This window comes from Porites lutea, chromosome 5 (assembly GCF_958299795.1).
Source record: "Porites lutea chromosome 5, jaPorLute2.1, whole genome shotgun sequence".
NCBI classification, from domain to species: Eukaryota; Metazoa; Cnidaria; class Anthozoa; order Scleractinia; family Poritidae; genus Porites; species Porites lutea.
The window spans coordinates 45,312,870-45,331,877 of record NC_133205.1 but is presented as its reverse complement, the minus strand read 5'-3'; the positions used below and the strand labels follow the sequence as shown (position 1 = coordinate 45,331,877).

Here is a 19,008-nt window from a genome sequence, read left to right as displayed (position 1 = left end):
TATCAAACTAAACTGAAAAAATCAAAATCAAAATTCTGACTCTGTCAATTAAATTAATGACTTCAAAAAAAAAAAAAAGCAGAAGAAAAGTAATATTATGCCATAAAAAAAAAACAAAAGCAAAACTTTCCCAATCTTTCTATAAACAAATTCCCATAGTCTTTTAGTTTCTGACCCAAATGTTATCAAAAATTGCGTCTTTGAAATACGCAAATTACACGTAAACTGCTCTCAGTGAAAGACGACAAGTGATTCTTCGTCGCTTTTCCCCTGTTATTTTGAAATCTTCACGAAAAATTACACACTTCACAACTAAGCAAATTAGTCGTTCTTCAAGGTAGGCTTGACAGATCTCGTTTTGGCGCAACTCCCTGGGGTTTCTGCTTTTCTTTCTTTTTCTCCTCGAACATCAAGATTCTGTGAAAAAAATATAGCACAGTGCACATATTACAATCCAGTTTGGTCAGCGTCATCTCGAGAAGATGAAAAGGCTTTAGTGTAGGACGCAGCCTCTCTCCAATCCACCTCCCTCCCTTTTCCCCTTCCTACTATCCTCAACGTATCTCCTTTCGACACCAGCCACGCAGGCTATGCAGGACGTGAAAATATTACAATCCAGCCTTACTAGTCAAGTACCTTGTATGAAACTTAGGACGTGCTAATATCTATAATCTAGAGACTGTGAGGGGTACATATGGCCAACGTCGGAGTCCTCAATAAAGAGATTTTAGTCGCGACTCTTCACAGCATATCTTTGCATCATTCGTCCGGTAGTAGTTTTACACGCAAAGGAAGAGAAAAGAGAATTTAGGCTGATCATCTATTTAGGTTGGGAACTAATAAGATCGCCGCCTAAAAACTGATACAGTAGTCCAAGTCCAAGCCCGGAAGCCGGAAACGATGAGTGTTTGTCAAGTTACTCACAGTTTCAAAACAGATGACTTCTTTCCAAGCATCATCGTCAGAAATTCTGGATAACTGATCGTTCCTGCAAAAACAAGTTTTTAGAGTGAACTACAGTTTAGGGTTAAGGTTAAATCACTCCGTTTATCGATCAAGAGAGTGGATAAGATAAAATTGAAACTCATATAGAGCGTATGTACATGACGTCACGGCGGCTATATATTGGTATTCCAAAACAATAAAACGGCCGCCATTTTGGTGTACTAAAACAACCCTGTTGGGATTGAACTCTTTTCTTATGTAAAAACTATCTTCTGTTCGTATAAATTAACATAGATGCAAGCCACGTGAGTGCATACGCTCTATAAAAAAGATTAATTGATGTCCTGCAAGTTCCAGGCACCTGCTAGTCGTAATACAGAGAAAAGGTTAGAAGTCTATAATATACAGAATTAGCCAGGGCTAAAAGCGGAGCCCTCGATAATATTTATAGTTTGTTCAAACAAAATATACAATCGTGTAATGCTAAGCGGCGAAAGCAACGCCGGAGAACGGTGAAAAACAACAATAGGTCTAATTGGCAAAAAAGCAACTTTGCACGCGCAACACACTTGTTTTTTGCATTTCTTTAGCGTTGTTTTGCACGACTACAACGTGAAACTTCCAGAAGTTACACGTTTTTCGGAGGAAATGTCGTACATGTTCTCGTTCACTTCTTTTTCGCTGTCGCTCATTTTCACATTGGGTGGCCGCTACCTTTTCCCCTTTTGTCACCGCCGCTACAAAATGTTCATGTTGTTCTTCCAACCAAAAAATGTCTCCTTTGTTTTTTTTTTTTATCTTTAACTCTAGATCTCTCTCTTTCTTTTGTTCGTTGGGCTTCCCTGGCCTGCCTCCTACTTTCCCTTTTTCTCTGTCTTTCTCTTTCTCTATATTTCAAATATGTGGACATGACAATTAATCTAAGCTTAATACTTTAGACAACATGGATACAGAAACAATTTCCGCTTTTGTTTTTCGTCTTTATTGACTGTTTAGTTGTCTCTGCCTTACAAGACGCGGGTGGCTATGCGATTTCCCGCCAAAATACCTCGAGTTGCATTTAGGTTGCCATACCTGTTGATTGAGTTATTTTACATTGGTATGCCTGTGGTGCGGACGAACGGTCACTCGGTCGGTTACGGTCACGTTATTACCAAATTTTCTGGGATGGATAGATTTTCTTACCCATGGTGCTTCGCTGCGCGCGCTTCACACGCGTGAGAGTTCTGCTATCATTAAAGGTGATAAGCCAAAATTTTTAGTTAAGATTTTTGGTGATGTTTGCAAACTAGGAGCCGATTACTTGGAGCATCGGCCACATGTGCTGCACCCTAGAGTCAATCCATTCCCGAAAAGAATTATTTACAGAACAGGCCTTCTCGCGAGAATGATGTGTTTCCGAGGACGTCCACATATTGTCCACCAGCCTTTTCCTTTTAATGTTTTATCCGTTCTCATTTTTACAACCGAGGAAAGCTGGTTACCAGTTATCAAAAAGTTAACCCTCGGACGTACAAGGGGGTGGGGGGGGGGGGGGGGGGGGAGCGGGAAGGGGGGCGTGATTTGGGTGGATGCCACCTCCCTAAGGTTTTTCGGAGTTTTTTTCCTAGAGGATAAAACACCAGCACCTGACGTTTTCAGTAGCTGTTCATTCATCCTTCGCGCAAATTTTTAGACAAGTTCAGTGATGGTCATTTGCTAAGGTTACGACATACGACGTTATAAGTAGCCGGTGGTCAAGCCATTTTTGCTAGAAAATGTATGTTTTTATAACTTCCTTCAACAATAAAAGTAAACCATGTGGCTAAAATCATGCAAAGTGCTTATTTTGTTATTTATCATGTAAAGCACAAAAAAATACTATTTCTGGCGGTTTTAACCTGATTTCTAATTCTTCGTAAACTCCAAGATGGCGATCGTTGTTGGTGACGTCAGAGGCCTCCAGCAGCAGCGCTACCACCCATATAATATACCTCATCTTGCTAAGAAGATCAAAGGCTTTCCACTAAAGGTAAAATCGTCTCGAAATACTACAACATGTCAAAAAAACCGAGTAGGGGTTCCATCCACCCCCTCCCCCCCCCCTTGTATCACGGTGGGGGTATGAATTTGCTTGTACGTCCGAGGGTTTATATTAAAATAATCTGACTGAAATGAAAGTGTTGGAATATATCCAGCGTGGGTGGGGTAAATGAAGTACCAGGGCGATTACCTACTTCCAATAATAATTTAGTTGGATGCTATGGAAAGAATCCTTTTAGAAGAGATTGAGTTACAAAAATGAAGCGTCCTGGCGATGAGTTGAATTTTAATGAGGAGGAACAAGGTGGTAAAAGCAGAAAGACGTTAAATTTGACCCGCGCCGATCGCGATGCAAGTCCGAGTAGCTCGATTGGCGATGTCGCCGGCCCGGAAACTGCAAAGGACAAGTGTACTGGAAAATTAGCTCCGAGAAATTTTAGCCGCAAGTTTAGTTGGTGAGATACTAGATCTTACTCTTTAGAGAGCCCAGATGAAACTGCCACTCCTGGCCGCGTGCTCGTGTTGTATTCATTTGAAAAAAAACACCTACGACAAGAAGACAGGACCATTCCAGCATGTTCGACTTGTTGTCAATGTTGATGGCTCTTGGAGTTCACAATGTCAAGTACAGTATAAGAACATATGATTATACATATTAAGTCGGTCAAACCTCAAGAATCGGCGAATGGCGCTATTGTCGATCTTACAAAGAACCTTCTTTGCTCTAATCAAACTCTGTGCACGGGTTTTCTGGAAGACTTCAGGCACTGGCATATAAGCCCAAGAATATCCGCACTATGGCTGGGCCGGTAAGAAGTTTTCATTCAATGAATATTCAAAGAATACATACATACGTCTTTTTTTTGGCTATCTGGAGAATGTTTGCCGAAGTAAACAACCCTTTATCTCCCAAACATGCACTGTAGAAGATGAACTTAACATCGATGGAGGTAAGTATGTTTTAGCTTGTTTTTAAACTAGGATTTTTTTGAATGAATAATCTCGGAGGGCGTTATCGGCCTCGGCGGATAACACCCTCCTCGATCTCCATAATTCTCCAGATGATACTCAGCCTCATTCAATAATTCATGCTAACTGTTTCCCACACTGATCTGGGGGTAGCGGTCTCTTTGTGATCAAGATCATACTATTGATAAACACACCTGAGTTTGTTGTGTCAACTTCAGCGATCATTTTCTTCAGTTCAAGGTGAGTCTTTGCTTGTCCAAGTTTCTCCATCATACGTTTCAGTTCCATGATATCTTATACAAAATAAAATGACAATTTTTAAAAAGAGGCAACCACAGGGTCACCAAGCTTAACGCCCCCGAGTTGACGTTCTCTCAGTTCTTGCAAACGCTGTGGCGATCGCGCAATGCATTCCCACGCACCCCTCCCCTTCCCCTCGATGGAGGCAGCCAGATGATAGCCCACATTGAACAGGCACTTTATTTTTTTCCGTTTTTCAGTGGAGCACGGAGCAGACGAGAAGAATGAACACAAACTGCTCCGGACGAGGAGACACGAATAGCTTCTTCGAATAGTTATTTAACAGAAAAAAAAAAGCCGTTGAATGCCCCTAAACGTAAAATTGTAAATGTAGCGCGAGTCCCAGACCTCCTTAGCGAATTGCGCGAGTGCCTTCGAATCGTTTAGGACGGTGTCTGGGACACTCAAAGCCTGACATGACATAAAGTATCAATGATTTTTTTCCCTCAAAAATCTCGTAAAAAATAAAGCCACCGTAGACACTGTACACGAAAATTCGCTGCGTTACGGGCGGCCATCTTGGTTTTAATAAGACTTAGTGGGCGGGGGGAGGAATAGGGGACCGTAAACAATCTAATCTGATTCATTAAAGCAAAGCTTTCAGCTCTAATTTACAAAATGCCTTTTGTCTTATCGATGCTGCTGTTTTGATTTGCATTGGTAATTTCAAAATAACTAGGCCTTCAATAAAATTGGATCATTGTTAATTTTGGAGGAGAATGATTACTTTGAAATTATTTTTGAAAAAGAAAAAAAACAATCTGTAAGGTAACGTCAACAAAACCAAACACAATTACGTTCTTCAATGTTTTGACTCTTTATGCAAGACAACAAAGAACAATCGTTTTTGACTGTCTAGAGACTAAATCCTTTGGGAAAAACGCCAAAAAATGTTGAAGTTCCAGGAACATTTAAAGGAATTCCGCAGCTCAGTTGCGATTCTTAAGTATTTTGTTTCAGCTTAATGACTACTTCGTGACATTTCCATTTCACTTCTTTTCAGACTCTTGAGCATAATAAAATTGAATTGCAAAATACGGAGCACATTTGAATAGTGGCGCCGCTTTGAGTATGATTGCTTACATCAGGAGTGTTTTGATAAACCCAAACAAAACGAAATTATATTGCGCGTGATAACAACCCAATAAAACTTCCAAAAATGGAATCAAGCACGCTTTAATATTTATTTTTATCAGTAATGTTTATTTTAAATATGATTTTTTTAAAAAAAGATCAACATGAAATCACTCACCAATATCACCAGAATTGTCTTCATCAAATTCCATGAACTGTTCTGTAGAGGAGCAATGTGGAAATTTTCAGGGTTAAATTAAAGAATTAAAGAAATGTCAAATAGTTTTCGTATATAGCATGCCTATAATCTTCAAGTGAAAGTCACTTTTTAGTTAAGGCCTGCGGGGTTCTTACTTTTGTACGCCTCGAGTCGGTCATTGAGGTCTGGATATTCTTCTTCGTCATCATAATCGCCGCTATTTATGTATGACTGTAAGGAAATGAAAATCATTTTTGTGCGTTAACAAATTTTTAAATGAAAAGAACACGTCTAACATGCCACATGTATTTCGATGACCCCCGGTTAAAATTACGAGATCGAGTTGGTTTCAATTTCAGAAATGTGATGTTCACTCCAAGAGATTTCGCTTTGTGCGTAATATAAAATTGTAAATGAATATTAGAACACAAACACAACTTAGATCATAAACCGCAGCAAAAAGATCGAAGATTGCGAACCCGGAAACGAAAAGATCAATACATATTACTAAAGTTTAAACAATTGCATGCTGCATCCAAACCTGCACGTACCTTGTTGATTTCATCCAGGTTTTGTTCCTGGGTCTTTCGAAGCTGGCCGTATTTTTTCCCACCTATTCAACCATATGATTAGTACGAAAAACATAATAATCATTGTACATCTGTTGAGTTTCGCTTACCTTGATGATCTAAAGAAGTCATTTCTGAAGATTTGACTGGACTTGTTTTGCGACGTTCGCTGGCGTGCCTTTAAACTCACAAATTAGACTTGGTTCAATAGCTCCTTTCATATAATTGGCTGATATGCAAACCAGCTGAGCGATACCGGAAGTCGTCAGCACCCGTGACGGATAGTGATACGTGAAACTACATTAAATTTGTTTTGGAAGTGGAGTTAAAAATTAAATTAACAAGCAACACACCACACGCCAAAAAAAAAAAAAAAAAAAATATAAAAAATTCGGTGAATAAGGTTCCATAAGGTACTAAACTCTCTACGCACTCTACCCCCACAAATAACATGAAAGTGACATTTTAGGTTTACCGGAATCATAGGGTCGATAGTATAGCTTGCTTTGTGTTATAAATTTGTTTAATAAGATTACTTCCTCGAATTTGTCAGCAAGTTTTATTAAGTTTCCAATGGATGTGATGACCTTTTATGGTGATTTTGCTATTTCCCTTTTCAGCGACTTCCTGAAGGGAGTGTCAATTTGTTTATGAACAACGGAAGGAACACACAATAACTTAACTCTTGAGCGCTGACTTTCGTTTCACTTTGTTTCAGTTTTTAACTGATTTTTGTCAAATTTAGATATTGATGTTGCCGAATGTATGATGTATTTTTAAATTTCTGTTTTCCTCTATTTTATACTCTTGACTACCATTACCATCCCAATACTAAGACTAAAATTAAAACTAAGGATAGAAATGATCAGCAACATAAAAAAAAATGCATAGTTGGTGCAGCGTGTTTACTAGGAAAGGAGCTAAGTGTCCGTCTACGAGTGATGTCCGTCAGTTTTATAGATAGTCAAGTGAAAGAAGCAAAGAAAGGCGGAGACAAATTCTAAGCCTGTCAGTTTTACTGAGGTGTCCGTCAAAAGAGAGTTGACTGTAGACGGTTGGGGAGCACAATCTGTTCAGCGATACCCTAATCATGCTTAGTCACGCCAGGCTCGATTTCCGCCGCTCTGGAGTCCAGTCTTTTATTCTTTCCAGGGGACGAACGTCAACTCATTTCCCTAACAGTGGCTGGTCAGAATGGAACCTTTATTTGCACACGCGCTGTGGTCATCAGGCTTACTTTTTTGCGGACATTTGGATTCCCATTTCTTGAATACCAGACTGAGTTCTCAGCATAATTAGAATCCCTTGATAACTGCGAAAAATGACGTATTTAGGGCCTCTTACGGGCCCAGTTGACCGGGCTGGCCTGTGAGCAGGTTTAGCTTTCTATTTTTTCCTTAGTCGGTGTAAATACAAAGTCTAAAGAAGGTTATAGTAGAACAGGATTTAAATAATCGGTATTTATGGTTTAAACATGGGCTAGACGATGACCTTCATAAACGCTGTCTAAACTTGGTTTAAATAATCGCGGTCCTAGTGGTTCGCACCAATAGCTGAGGACTCAAGTCTTTAAATCTCGTCGACGGCTGTAAAGCACATATGCGGCTTATGTAAATGTTTTTTTTTATGGTAATAAGTGCGCGCCACGAAGGACACAAAAAATGAGAATTAGAAATGATTCTTCCCATTTTTTTCAGTTCAAATAAGAAATGAATCAACAACCTCAAGATAACTACCGCAGCTGTCAGTGCTCGAAAACTTCAAAAGCGGCAGAAAACTGTCACTAAATGAGACTTTTTGGAATTTTCTCCAGCAAAAACAAAGCAAAAACAACAAGAAGGCAGCAGTAGCACAAAAGAGACGGTATGTGTTGACTGTACTTTAGGATTTCGATACTGATTAAAGGCCATGTTCATACTCTGATACCGGACAGCTTCTGCCGCGCCGTGAAAATCATACCAGAGAGGGCTTCTGTTGACGCAAAAGAATCGTTGTGGCGGCGCGAAATCTGTGATGAAGCGAGGCTGCATCGCGCCGATCTCGAAAGTGAAGCACACATATGTGATAGGCTTTGTGCCATACGTGGTGTCGTGGAAGAAAATAAAAAGGAGCGAGGCCTGGAATCCACTGACACAGAGTAGAGTTTTATTCAGGAGTAAGGACTGGAATTTAGCCAGTCACCAAGTCCTCTCAGCCACACTCGCCGGCACTGCGTTGGATGTGTGAAAATGACTTTGTTTTGCTCCGAGCCATCGCTGTTCATAATATACCTTTTCGTGGCGCCACGAAAAGCTATCCGGCATAGTGTGAACACAGAAGATAAAGAGAAGAGGAAGAAGAAGAAATAGAGCGAAACAGAGAGATTCCTGGTTCGTCTGTATCTGCAAACATCTCCATAGCAACCAAGATAATGCATTTCAAACAATTCAATGCACCATCCTTCATTATGCTCTGTACCATTCATATGTATATATAATTCATTCGTTTCATTAATTCCCTCAAGAAATTTGTATTGTTTTGGTGAGAATAAAGCGACTCTTTAGCGATCCATTTCTTTAGAGTTTCAGTTCTGCATAGTTATCTCGTGTTCGGAGAGTGATAATCTGTTGACCGATTTTTGATCATATCAGACATGTCGAAACTAGTAGTCGTGCTACTTTTTGCTGCTTATTTATCTGTGGATTTTACTTCAGGAAGCAGTATTTATCGCCAGACCGAAGACGAGTCTTCAATGCATAGTCAACAAGACGATGGCGACCGTAGATCGACGTCAAATTTGGACAAATATGGTACGGTTGGTGTAATTAGAAATCAAAGATTTTTACACTCCGCATATGAGAGTTTCTTGTTGTTAATTTAGGTTTGAAAGTGTTGTTTATTAAGGGTAAGCCATTTTGCTCTGCTTTGGAATGGCAGATGAAATGGGCCGGTTGTACCAGATTTTTTAGTCAAATCCTTGCTGTTCACAGCAGGAAAAGAAAAACTAAAATGTGGCAAGCTTGCAACTCAAACTTTTCACGTCTTTAAACTTGAGAGAATTCGTGTTGTCTTGATAAAATGACTTTTTCCCCAGTTGGTGATCGGTTGCTATGAGGACTAAGAGTTTGTCTACCTTTGTTTTGGTCCCCAGTATTGTCAGCATATTCCTTGCCAACAACGTTACGACAGTCATACAAACTGAAGAATGTTTGTCAATGACACAAATCTTACGTTATCTGCCAAGACGTTAACAGAGCTTAATCTAACTCTAACCCCTGAATTAAATAAATTTAGTTGTTGGCTGAAAGCTAGCAAGCTCAGTCTAAATGTTGCTAAAACAGAGCTAATGATTATTGGATCAAGACAAAGACTATCTGCCTAATGTGACGATGTAGAAATCAGAATAGATGACCAAATTATCAAGAGAGTCGATCATACCAAATCCTTGGGTCTTACCATAGATGCTCAACTCTCTTGGGGTAAACACGTTGAAGAGATTTGCAAGAAAATCTCTTCAGTTATAGGCGCCCTAAAACGTGTGCGGCCCTTTATATCCAAAGAAACTGCAATTCAATTTTATAACGCTTTAATTATGCCTCATTTGGATTACTGCAGCCCCGTCTGGGACAGTTTGAGTGGTTACTTGAGTGATAAGCTCCAAAAATTACAGAGCCGTGCAGCCAGATTTATTACTAAATCACCCTTTGATACGAGCTTAAACCACCTCTCCACCCTCGACTGAGAGAGGCTATCTCTTCGACGAAAGAAAAAAAAGCTTTAATGATGTATAAAAACACGAATGACCTGGCTCCGGAATATCTACAAAGTCTTTTCTTTCATCGTCACTCTGCTTACAACTTAAGAAACTCTGAGGGAAGGCTGACCCTGTCCAAACCAATTATTTGAAATGAAGCTTCTCTCCCAGCGGGGCCATGTTATGGAATATCTTGCCCAAGAGCTTGAAAAATGCTGCATCCGTTGAGCATTTTAAGCGAAATATCAAGAAGGCAGCTGATATGTCGGATTCCCACACGGCAATCATGTAAAGCAGTTGTAATTAGTTTTAGTTTTTAACTTAAGCTTAACTGATGATTTCCCGTGTTTAAATAAAGATTTACATACATACATACATACAATAAAGACGGATGGTTAACTGCATGGAGACTAGACAATTTAAGGCGTTTGCTTTCCTTTGCCTTATAATACCTTTTTCAGTCGTTACTGATCAATATTCACCATGCAATTCATATTTTAAACTCACACTTCAGGGATGAGAGACTTAATAAATGAGGAATCAGAACTTTAAATGTCATAATTTTGAATAGAACGCTTTCCTCGGTGGCAAGTTTTCCCTCAATTCAACGTTTCTATTTCATAACTCATTTTCTGGACCAGCACCGCTGATGTTTCTTCAATCAATACCTTAAACTCTTGAACTACTCTTCTTTGCATCATAGTATATTTTGAGAAGCATGCAATTAAAAACACTTTCTAGTTTTTGTAGGGTTACACAGTCAGATATCTCATTATAAATATCGTGCTGAGCTTGCCTATGGGTCTCTTTTCGAACTGAAAATCTAGCTGATTTATCTTGACGGCTGGAAATCACTGTTCTACTATTTGTATGGCCATAGTTCAATTGATTATTTGTATAAAATGTAGCGTACATACCTCAAAGCGCCAGGGATTCCCATGACACTTCATCTGCTATAGAAATAATAGTGACTCAAATTCTAATTATTCACTGCTATTATAGTCCCACCCCCTCGGTATCTTACACTCTTTTAACTCCACCAGTGGATTCACTTTCAGATGAGAAATCAGATGACCAGGAATCAAAGGACAGTTTGATGACTCGCTTTGTAAACAATATGGCTGACAGAGTGGACACAGCTCACAAGTTGTGGAATGAGGCACAGAGTAAGAAATAATTTTTCGTGTTTGCAATTCAATCAATGATCAACTGTCAGTCTTCACTAAGACGGCGGCGGTTGCTGGGGCCACAGCACCAAATGTCCCCTCCTAGAGAGGTGTATGCGTTCCCATAGTACAGAGTCAAAGAAAACGGCTGAAGAAATTCACGGGCCAACTCCAGGTGTCTGTTAGCATCAGGGAGGGGGTATCAGTCTTATGGAATCAACTCATTTGGCAATTTTCTTCAATTTCTGTACTACATACATACATACCTACATACATACATACACACACACACACACCCTGGAAAGTCTCATTGTACTTTTTGTTTCACCAGAAAAGTTAACACTGTTAAAAACTCTCCACATCGAAAAATGATGAAACCTCTTGATAACATGTTTCCTCCACTTCAACGTGTTTAAACTCGTAGTAGAATGGGGACAGCTATATCACGGTTTTTCACCAAAACTCATAACACTGGTCTACGCGCGCACCGCACTACTTAGTAAACAGGAAATCTCATTCTCGTTGTCGTCCTCGTCTTAGTTACAGGCATGCAGAATCTCTCTTCTATGGCCGTCCGTCTCGTAACGTCAGCACTTCTTGAATAACTTGTTTGTAATGAAGGTTATGATTATCTTTATTCACATCGTGTAACCATTTGTTTTCGATGCTAAGTTTGCTAGTTGGTGTGACCACAAAACACATAAGTTGTTAAGGACCGTTTTTTTTTTTGATGAAAGAAACGATGAGTAAAAATGGAACGATGACAACCAGAGATATTTTTATCGCTTGCGACTAAAACCTTTCAATATTAATCTTTAGGAGATTCAAGCCAGGGAAAAGATTACTCTGATGCAGATTCATCATTCCGCACCGAAGCTGATCCTGAATCAGATGAAGCAAAGAAGAGTACTTTGGTGGGCAGTTTTCTTGAAGGATTGAGGGCTAGTGCGAGACACGCGCGAAGCTACATGAATAACGAGGAAACTGGTATGGAATAACATCAGTTCAACTGTATTATGCATTATAGTTTAGCTAATGTGAACAAAAACTGATTTATGTCCTTAGCTTCTTATTACACTGTAAATTCATATATTTGGCGCCTACTTTGACGCTTTTTCGGATAGTAAAAACCCCGCGCAAATGGACGCGTTATTATTGGATGTTACATGTTGCGTCAGTTTGCACACTCTGTTGCAAGTTTTTACGTGTTGTTGGGAGTTGCTGTGCAAATTAAGTTTGAAACCGGTCAAACTTTTAGCCCCGTTAAATCGTACGCAACATTGTTGACCAGCTCGGGAATCAGATGCAAGGTCTGTAGTTGTAAGTTGGCACATTGGGGATTAAAAATTTACAGTACAGTAATAAAAGAGTGTAATGCCCAGACAGCTAAACATAGTCGGTTGCATCTCTGCAGTATTAATATCATTTGTTGCGATGAGCTAACGCATCATCTCAATTAGGTCGGTAAAAGCCGGCTAGGCAACACAGCAACCGTTTACAAAATATAAAAGAAAAAATTACATGCAACAATAAGTAAAATGCAAAATAAAAAATAATTATACAAATTTACATGATTCCAGTCTCTAGTAGTTCTTGGAAAAAAAGAAATCTTAAACACAGGTTTCTTACAGAGAGGTTGCTGCTCTTAGTAGGGGTCTCATTGCTGAAATTGAAATTTTGTAACTGTGCATCAATTGTTAATTTTTTGAATCTTGCACCTTAGGTAAGGATAAGGAAACGAACGAGGATGAGGCCAATTCTTCTCCATACCTCTCCAGTGAAAAACTTCCTTATCTGGCAAAAAACATGCAGAACGGCTTCAAACGCGCCATGAAAAGCTACTTGGGTACTGATGATATTTTCAGTTATTACGTCAAACGACAAGGTAACTACTCTGATAACTGATTGTACTGATAGGGAGGCTAAATCATAACTCGACTGCCACCACTCTACTACTAACCTCGTTTCACACCATTCTTTGAACTATGATGGAAGTGCACTCAGTTGCCTTAGCTATTGTACAGGTATCCGTCCTACTCAAAATTCCATACAGCCTGACAAAATGCAATTGAAAACAAACTGCATGACATGCAGGCAAATTACATTTATGGCTGAGGAGTTTAAGCGGGAGAAAAAAATGCAGCTATTGGACAGAACAGAAGTAACTTTGACATTCCCTTCGGCCATTCTCCATTCCTCTTCTCTTAAGTTTACAAATCTACTTTAGTATTTGTGTCGGTAACTTAGGCTTGAGCAAGTTTCCTTTTCTCCATCGATTTAAGAACCGGGACATAAATCAAATCAGTGTCAAATCTTTGGGATTAACTGCTTGAAAGACAGTATACTAGGTGAAGAATGAAAGTAAAAGCAAGCTACATTGTACAAATACTAATCTACGATCTTTCTTTCCCTCTCTTCTCAGAGAGCAATCCAGCTCGCACATGAATTTGATACACTGAGAGAAGGTGAAGAAGCCTTGAGAATGATCAAAGTGACGAAGCATGCGGTGGTCTGGTTGTGAAAGTAACTCGTCTTTGTTACTTCCACTGAATTTCGAAGGCTCTCCTTGAGTTTCCATTGTATCTAAAAGTTTTTTCTTTCTTTAATTTTCAACTCTCCGTTACTTTATTTGTAATAAAAGTCGTGTTTTGCTTTGCAATGTTTGCTTGTGTGGTGCTGCATACGATATCACTTTCAGTCTACGAGTTACGGCTAAGTGTTGGCTATACTTATTTTAATGGTAGTCTAACTTGAGCAGCAGAAGACCTTCAGGCCTCTCTATAAGATTTCTTTAATTTAACAAGAAGAATGCTTTCTAGTCACCTGACGCTATATGCTTTTATGAAAAGTTCCACGATAAACAGCATTTAGATAACAGGTTTGGACCTCAGCGTGGTTTTGTTAAAACAGTCCTCTGTAGCAGACCTAGTGAAATCTATATCTTCACCGGGTTCTCGGAGAAAACGTCACGAGGTTGGCTTATTTTCCACCGTTTTTTTTTTGTTGAGTATCTCTCATAAAAGCTAAAAAAAGTGGCAGGCCTTACATATTTACCGGTATGAAATCTTTGAAAACCTTTTACATATTGCTCTGGCTAGAAGACCTTTAAAGATTTACACTCTTTTATGCCGGCGGTCGATTAATATCTGTACCGTTCGATTTCGGCTTGTCAAGGTAATAATGTTTTATACTTTTGCTTCTTTAAAACATATATGAACAACGAAATACACTGGTTTTGTAGAGTTCACATTAGAATTAGTGGCCGGGGAAGCAGAAAATTAGCCGGCTAGAAGCAAACTATTCGCCAGGTATCGGAAAGGCTAAATTATCACTGGATAGACAGCTGAATTAAACCACCGGGTAAGGTTTCACTGGGTCTGTAACAGGCGGGTGTGTTAAACACCGGCTAGTTCCCAATGTTCTATTTCCTATTTGCGTACTATCCAGATGTAATTAATCGATTGACGCTTAAGGGAGCGACGGCCAAATTGGTGAAAACGTCACGTGAAAAGACAACAGAGTTATGGAGTAAGAACGCAAATTAAAACTGTTCAGTAGACTTTATTTTTATTTAAGAGGTATTTGTGATGGTTTTTAAAATATAGAGAACTGGTATACCCACACTTTTATGACAACTTATTCACCATAATTATATTCATGTTAAATTTCAGCCTTAGTTCAGTTTATGAAATTACATTCTTCCATGAATTTGGAATATACCGAGTACTTTAGGATAGTTGCTACTGAAATAAACTTTGTAAAGTTGTTAACATTTTCGAGCAATAATATTCAATAACGATAGATCATACAAGAGAATGACCTGTTAGCGTTAAACATTGTATTCAGGAACTACTTCGCCTATTCACCTTCTTTAACAACATCAAAAAAGTGTAAATATAGTGTCCTAACCCATATATTAGGGTCACATTAGGTACATAAAAAAAACAAAAAACAGATTAAGTATACTCTGATCTTGAAAGCAAAACAATCATTGTGACTTCTTTGTTAAGCTGGAGAACTCCCCTCACCAGAGTTGATCGCTGCCGTTCCACTACCAGACTCACCTTCAAAGAGAAAACAATGACACTCTGGCTTAAAACGATAATGATAATCGTTATGATAAAGACAATGACAATAAACGAAATGACAATGATAATGATAATGATGTGCAGCAAATCATGAAGAAAAAATAGGAAGAGGAGCCTCTGCATGGTCAGCACCCCAAAAGAACCAACGATTCTGATGTGGGCCAAGTCACAAATGGCTAAGAATAGCTGGCTTTAAAATAAAAAACAAAAGGATGAATCACTAATTACGAACAATGTTTTTTTTTTTTTTACCACGAGAAAATAGTTCGTCTAACCAGAAACCGTAGCGGTGCCTGAGTTTTGCGCCAAAGTTCCCATCTTTAGGTGCTCGCAGCGCCCTCACTTTCTATGTTGCTTCACGGTCATTCCCGCCGTACTTTGTACGGCGTTCACTTACTCATTAATTTTTGCATCAGAAACTAACTACAACTTGTGCATGCGCACTTTCCATGAACTTCATATATTCATAGGCAAAATACAGCCGAGGAAATTAGTGTTTACTGAATGTGATTTTTTTCTCGCAAAATTAAAAAGAAATAATCAGGGATTATTTGAGAAGTAGAAAACAAGAGGAGGGACTTTTAAAACTGACTCTCACTACTATATTTTTGTCTCCGCCAGACAGTGGATGTGTTCCATAGGGAATACGATTATACCATATGTTCAGTTGTGTTTACCTGAGTTTTCTGCTGTCTCATCTGCCAGACCACTTCCACAGTACAGCTTCAATTTCCAATGATAGTTAAGATTTGACAGTAACTCATACACATAAAAAGATCCACAGTTTCGGACCCGGATATTAGCTGAGAAGGAACAACAGTTGTTGGACCAATGAAAACATACTTTACGTCGCACAACTCCTTGGTCCACCGTAGGATGCTCACCGACCATCCAGCCACAATGGTTGCTCTTTGGACAGCTATTTGCCATTTTTGTTTCTACTTCTCCTTGGAATCTGTACCATCCTTTATTATAGCAGACAAAAGCGCCTGCATGCCGCTGAAATGACTGTGCACGGCTCGACTCGTTTAGAATTTTGTAGGTTGAACATTCTAAAAACCAAATTTACAGTAGATCTAGTCATTTCGCAGTAACCATTGGCAATTATGTGAGTAGATAATAAAGGATTAAATTAACTGAAAAAACCGTGGACGAAGATCCTGCTAGTTGTAAACGTTGGATCTCTAGAAAAGAGATCTAATCAGCCAAAATATAAAAAATGTTTTTACCTGCCTGGTAACTAAGCTCCAAAGGTCCGTCTTAAAAAGGACTAGAATAAAACATATGTCGTCCACGATTATAATACAACTCTGGCGCTGTGTTTTTGCGGCGGTTTTGCCAGAAAAAAAGGAGAAAAAAAAGATTCTTTAACTCAGGGTAAGTTATGTGATACTTACGCACTGTTCGATGTTCAACGTAAACATAAATCAGATGTCATTTTGATTAATTAATTTGTTACAACGACATTTGTTTTCTCTGGAGCTGGAGGTAGGTCATGATGAAAACAAAAATAAATAAATAAATAAATAAATAAATAAATAAAACCCAAATCACCTGATGTATCCACATTTGAATCGACGAGGAAGTCTGAGACATCTTCATTTTCTCCTCCTACTTCGTCATCTACTTCTAGATCGATCCCGATCCCATCTGGACGTTCGACTACAAATCCAGCAGATTTAGTGACAAGGGAAAAAGCCACAAGCAAAAAGAAAGTAACCTTCATGGTCGGGAACTTTACCTAGAGACCGATGGTTCAATTTTTTTTTTCCTGTGTTCCTGCAAACGGCTGTCACATCAACCAGGAAAGTTCATGAAATGTGCGCATTTTCAGTTGGTCACTTTCGTCAGTTATATGGGTGGGGCATGAAATTTAATCTCAGACGAGCAGATAAGTATCGATTCAGAGCAGAATATATTTTTTTAAATTCTATCACGTTTTTAATTGGTGGAATCGTCACGCAAAATACGCCTCTAAGAAATGGATTTCTGATAAATCACGGCACGAATTAATGAAATCCTTTTTATTATTATTTTTATTAGCTGAAAATCCTAACATCCGGACTTTTAAATCCCCGATCCGTGTTTCCTCAATAGTCAAGAGTACGGTTACAACTTCACGCAACACATGTCAGCAGTGAAAAAACTTCGTTGTCATAGTTTAGCAAGTATTCGAGAGAAAGAAAAAATGATAATAATAATATTAAGAAGAATGAAATTATAATTGTTGGAAGTCTTTGTTGTTTATTTATATTTAATTATTCATCTAATTATCACAATGATATATCTAGCTAAGGCAAACTGGGAAACACTAAACTGCCGATAATTCAATTGACCCTATAGCTATCTTGTGAGTGGTATTCTGATGTTTGGCACGTAGATTAAAGTAGAAAGCACTTCCTATGTGCAAACCGAGTCATTTTTCCTTGTTGTGTATAAATGGATATTGTTACTGGCTCAAATATCGGTAAGGGCATCCGACAACTGATAAAAAACTATTGCCCATGGCGATGTAAAAGAAAAACCTCTGTTTGCGGTCTCACAAGCTCTTAATGAACGTTTCCTTGCTGTATCTGAGGGTTTTTAGCACCGGACCACAAATTGTTTTAGAAGGCAGCCTGATTTATTGCACATAAATGTGACAACAGATTTACCTTTCCAACTCAGCCAATTCCCCATTAGATACTATTTTCAGCACAGGAAAAAATATACCGTTACTAAAGTTTCCGTTTCCTGCTTGGGAGTAGCGAAAGGACATGAATTTTGTTTAAAAAAAGTGCATATACACGAAGTAGGACATTTTCAATACTCTAAACAGACAAAATACGAAAATATGTATAAATGTTATATTTTTAATTTTAGCGTCGTTTAAGGAAAAGAGGATTAATAAGGCAAAACTGATAAAAACTTCAAATCCCCTCATAGCCTGCCACGCAGGCTAATACACTCATAATTTTAGAGATTGACTGAGCTACATTTACCAGGAATGATTCACCCAGCCAATAACTACAAATATACGCCCCGAAGTGGGAGGGGTTCCCACCAGCAACGTTCACTGATAGGAAAACTTTTGCTGTCGAATAAGCAATCATGCACAAACTCTGATTAACTGAAACTGGTAAACAAACGACGAGGAAAGGAAATAGAGTCCACGCTATTTGATCTATAGGTCAAATCAAAGCGGAAGATCACTTTTCGCCGTTTTAACTGCCTCAAGCAATCCGTTCTTAGGGACAAAATTATTGCCTCTTTTGGAAACTAGTAAGAAATTAATGACCATTATAATGGCTTAATGGTACCTCTATTTAACTAGAAAGATATATATTTTTTCAGAAATATGAATAAAGTTAATCTTGGCGGTTACAGCTACTAATTATAACTTGTGCTGGATAAGTCCAATCGTATTTAAAGGTCGATAATATAATGAGAGAGATTAACTTGGGATTTGAATAGCTGTCACTTAGATTATCAAGAACAACTACTTTTCAAGCCAATTTCAAGGCACAATAATATCAGAGTTTACGATCTCAGAAACATTAGAGAACAATCCATCAAAACAGAAGTTTAAACCGGCTACGTTTTATTGAGCTTGCATGGTTAAGTGGGTTATGATGATGCTTCCATAATTCAGTAACTAAGTTGACCAAATCCGTGTTTCCTTATTTATATTGCGAAGGTTTCCCTGTGTCATGCAGGATTGCGGGGCACGAACTGTAAAGCGAGTTCATTCGAGGCCTCCAAAACGTTTGTACAATATATTGCCCCTTTATCTTTGAACCTAAAAAAGATTATGTTCTTTGAAAGTCTGGAGAGAAGAAATAATGAATTAAAAGTATGTCGTGGCAGTATGCCATGTTATTCTGCCCTGTTCAGTGATGATCAGTGCACGATTTGCACTTGCTGGGGGGAAATCTGCCAAAAGCAACCAAACGGAAGGCGATTT

The 19,008-nt window shown here is 38.7% G+C and overlaps 3 protein-coding genes across 4 annotated transcripts in view; 1 reads left to right on the top strand and 2 right to left on the bottom strand.

Moving 5' to 3' along the window:
* The window catches only part of LOC140938752 (allograft inflammatory factor 1-like), a 225,245-nt gene extending 218,913 nt beyond the window's left edge, over positions 1 to 6,332 (bottom strand). The window contains exons 1-7 of one of the 2 annotated variants that reach the window (XR_012165561.1): positions 6,189 to 6,332; positions 6,061 to 6,122; positions 5,665 to 5,740; positions 5,489 to 5,530; positions 4,131 to 4,229; positions 925 to 988; positions 269 to 417 (exon numbers count right to left, since the gene is read on the bottom strand). Coding sequence is in view for 1 of the 2 variants with exons in the window: in XM_073388281.1 (XP_073244382.1) it covers positions 333 to 417; positions 925 to 988; positions 4,131 to 4,229; positions 5,489 to 5,530; positions 5,665 to 5,740; positions 6,061 to 6,122; positions 6,189 to 6,210 (450 nt within the window). In the remaining variant the exon portion in view is untranslated. Of the gene's footprint in view, positions 418 to 924; positions 989 to 4,130; positions 4,230 to 5,488; positions 5,531 to 5,664; positions 5,741 to 6,060; positions 6,123 to 6,188 lie in introns of both variants that reach the window. The other variant, XM_073388281.1, reaches the window with a different exon arrangement.
* Positions 6,333 to 8,709: 2,377 nt separating this feature from the next.
* LOC140938750 (uncharacterized) lies at positions 8,710 to 13,594 on the top strand. Its single transcript, XM_073388278.1, has 5 exons — positions 8,710 to 8,867; positions 10,870 to 10,977; positions 11,797 to 11,964; positions 12,701 to 12,862; positions 13,400 to 13,594. The coding sequence occupies exons 1-5, from the start codon at positions 8,711 to 8,713 to the stop codon at positions 13,420 to 13,422; spliced, it is 618 nt and encodes a 205-aa protein (XP_073244379.1). The 5' UTR covers position 8,710; the 3' UTR covers positions 13,423 to 13,594.
* Positions 13,595 to 14,518: 924 nt separating this feature from the next.
* On the bottom strand, positions 14,519 to 16,869 carry LOC140938751 (uromodulin-like). The gene is made up of 3 exons (XM_073388279.1): positions 16,620 to 16,869; positions 15,743 to 16,117; positions 14,519 to 15,041 (listed from the first exon to the last, which is right to left on the bottom strand). Exons 1-3 carry the CDS (start codon positions 16,789 to 16,791, stop codon positions 14,983 to 14,985), a joined length of 606 nt encoding a protein of 201 aa, XP_073244380.1. The 5' UTR covers positions 16,792 to 16,869; the 3' UTR covers positions 14,519 to 14,982.
* Between the last annotated feature and the right edge of the window lie 2,139 nt (positions 16,870 to 19,008).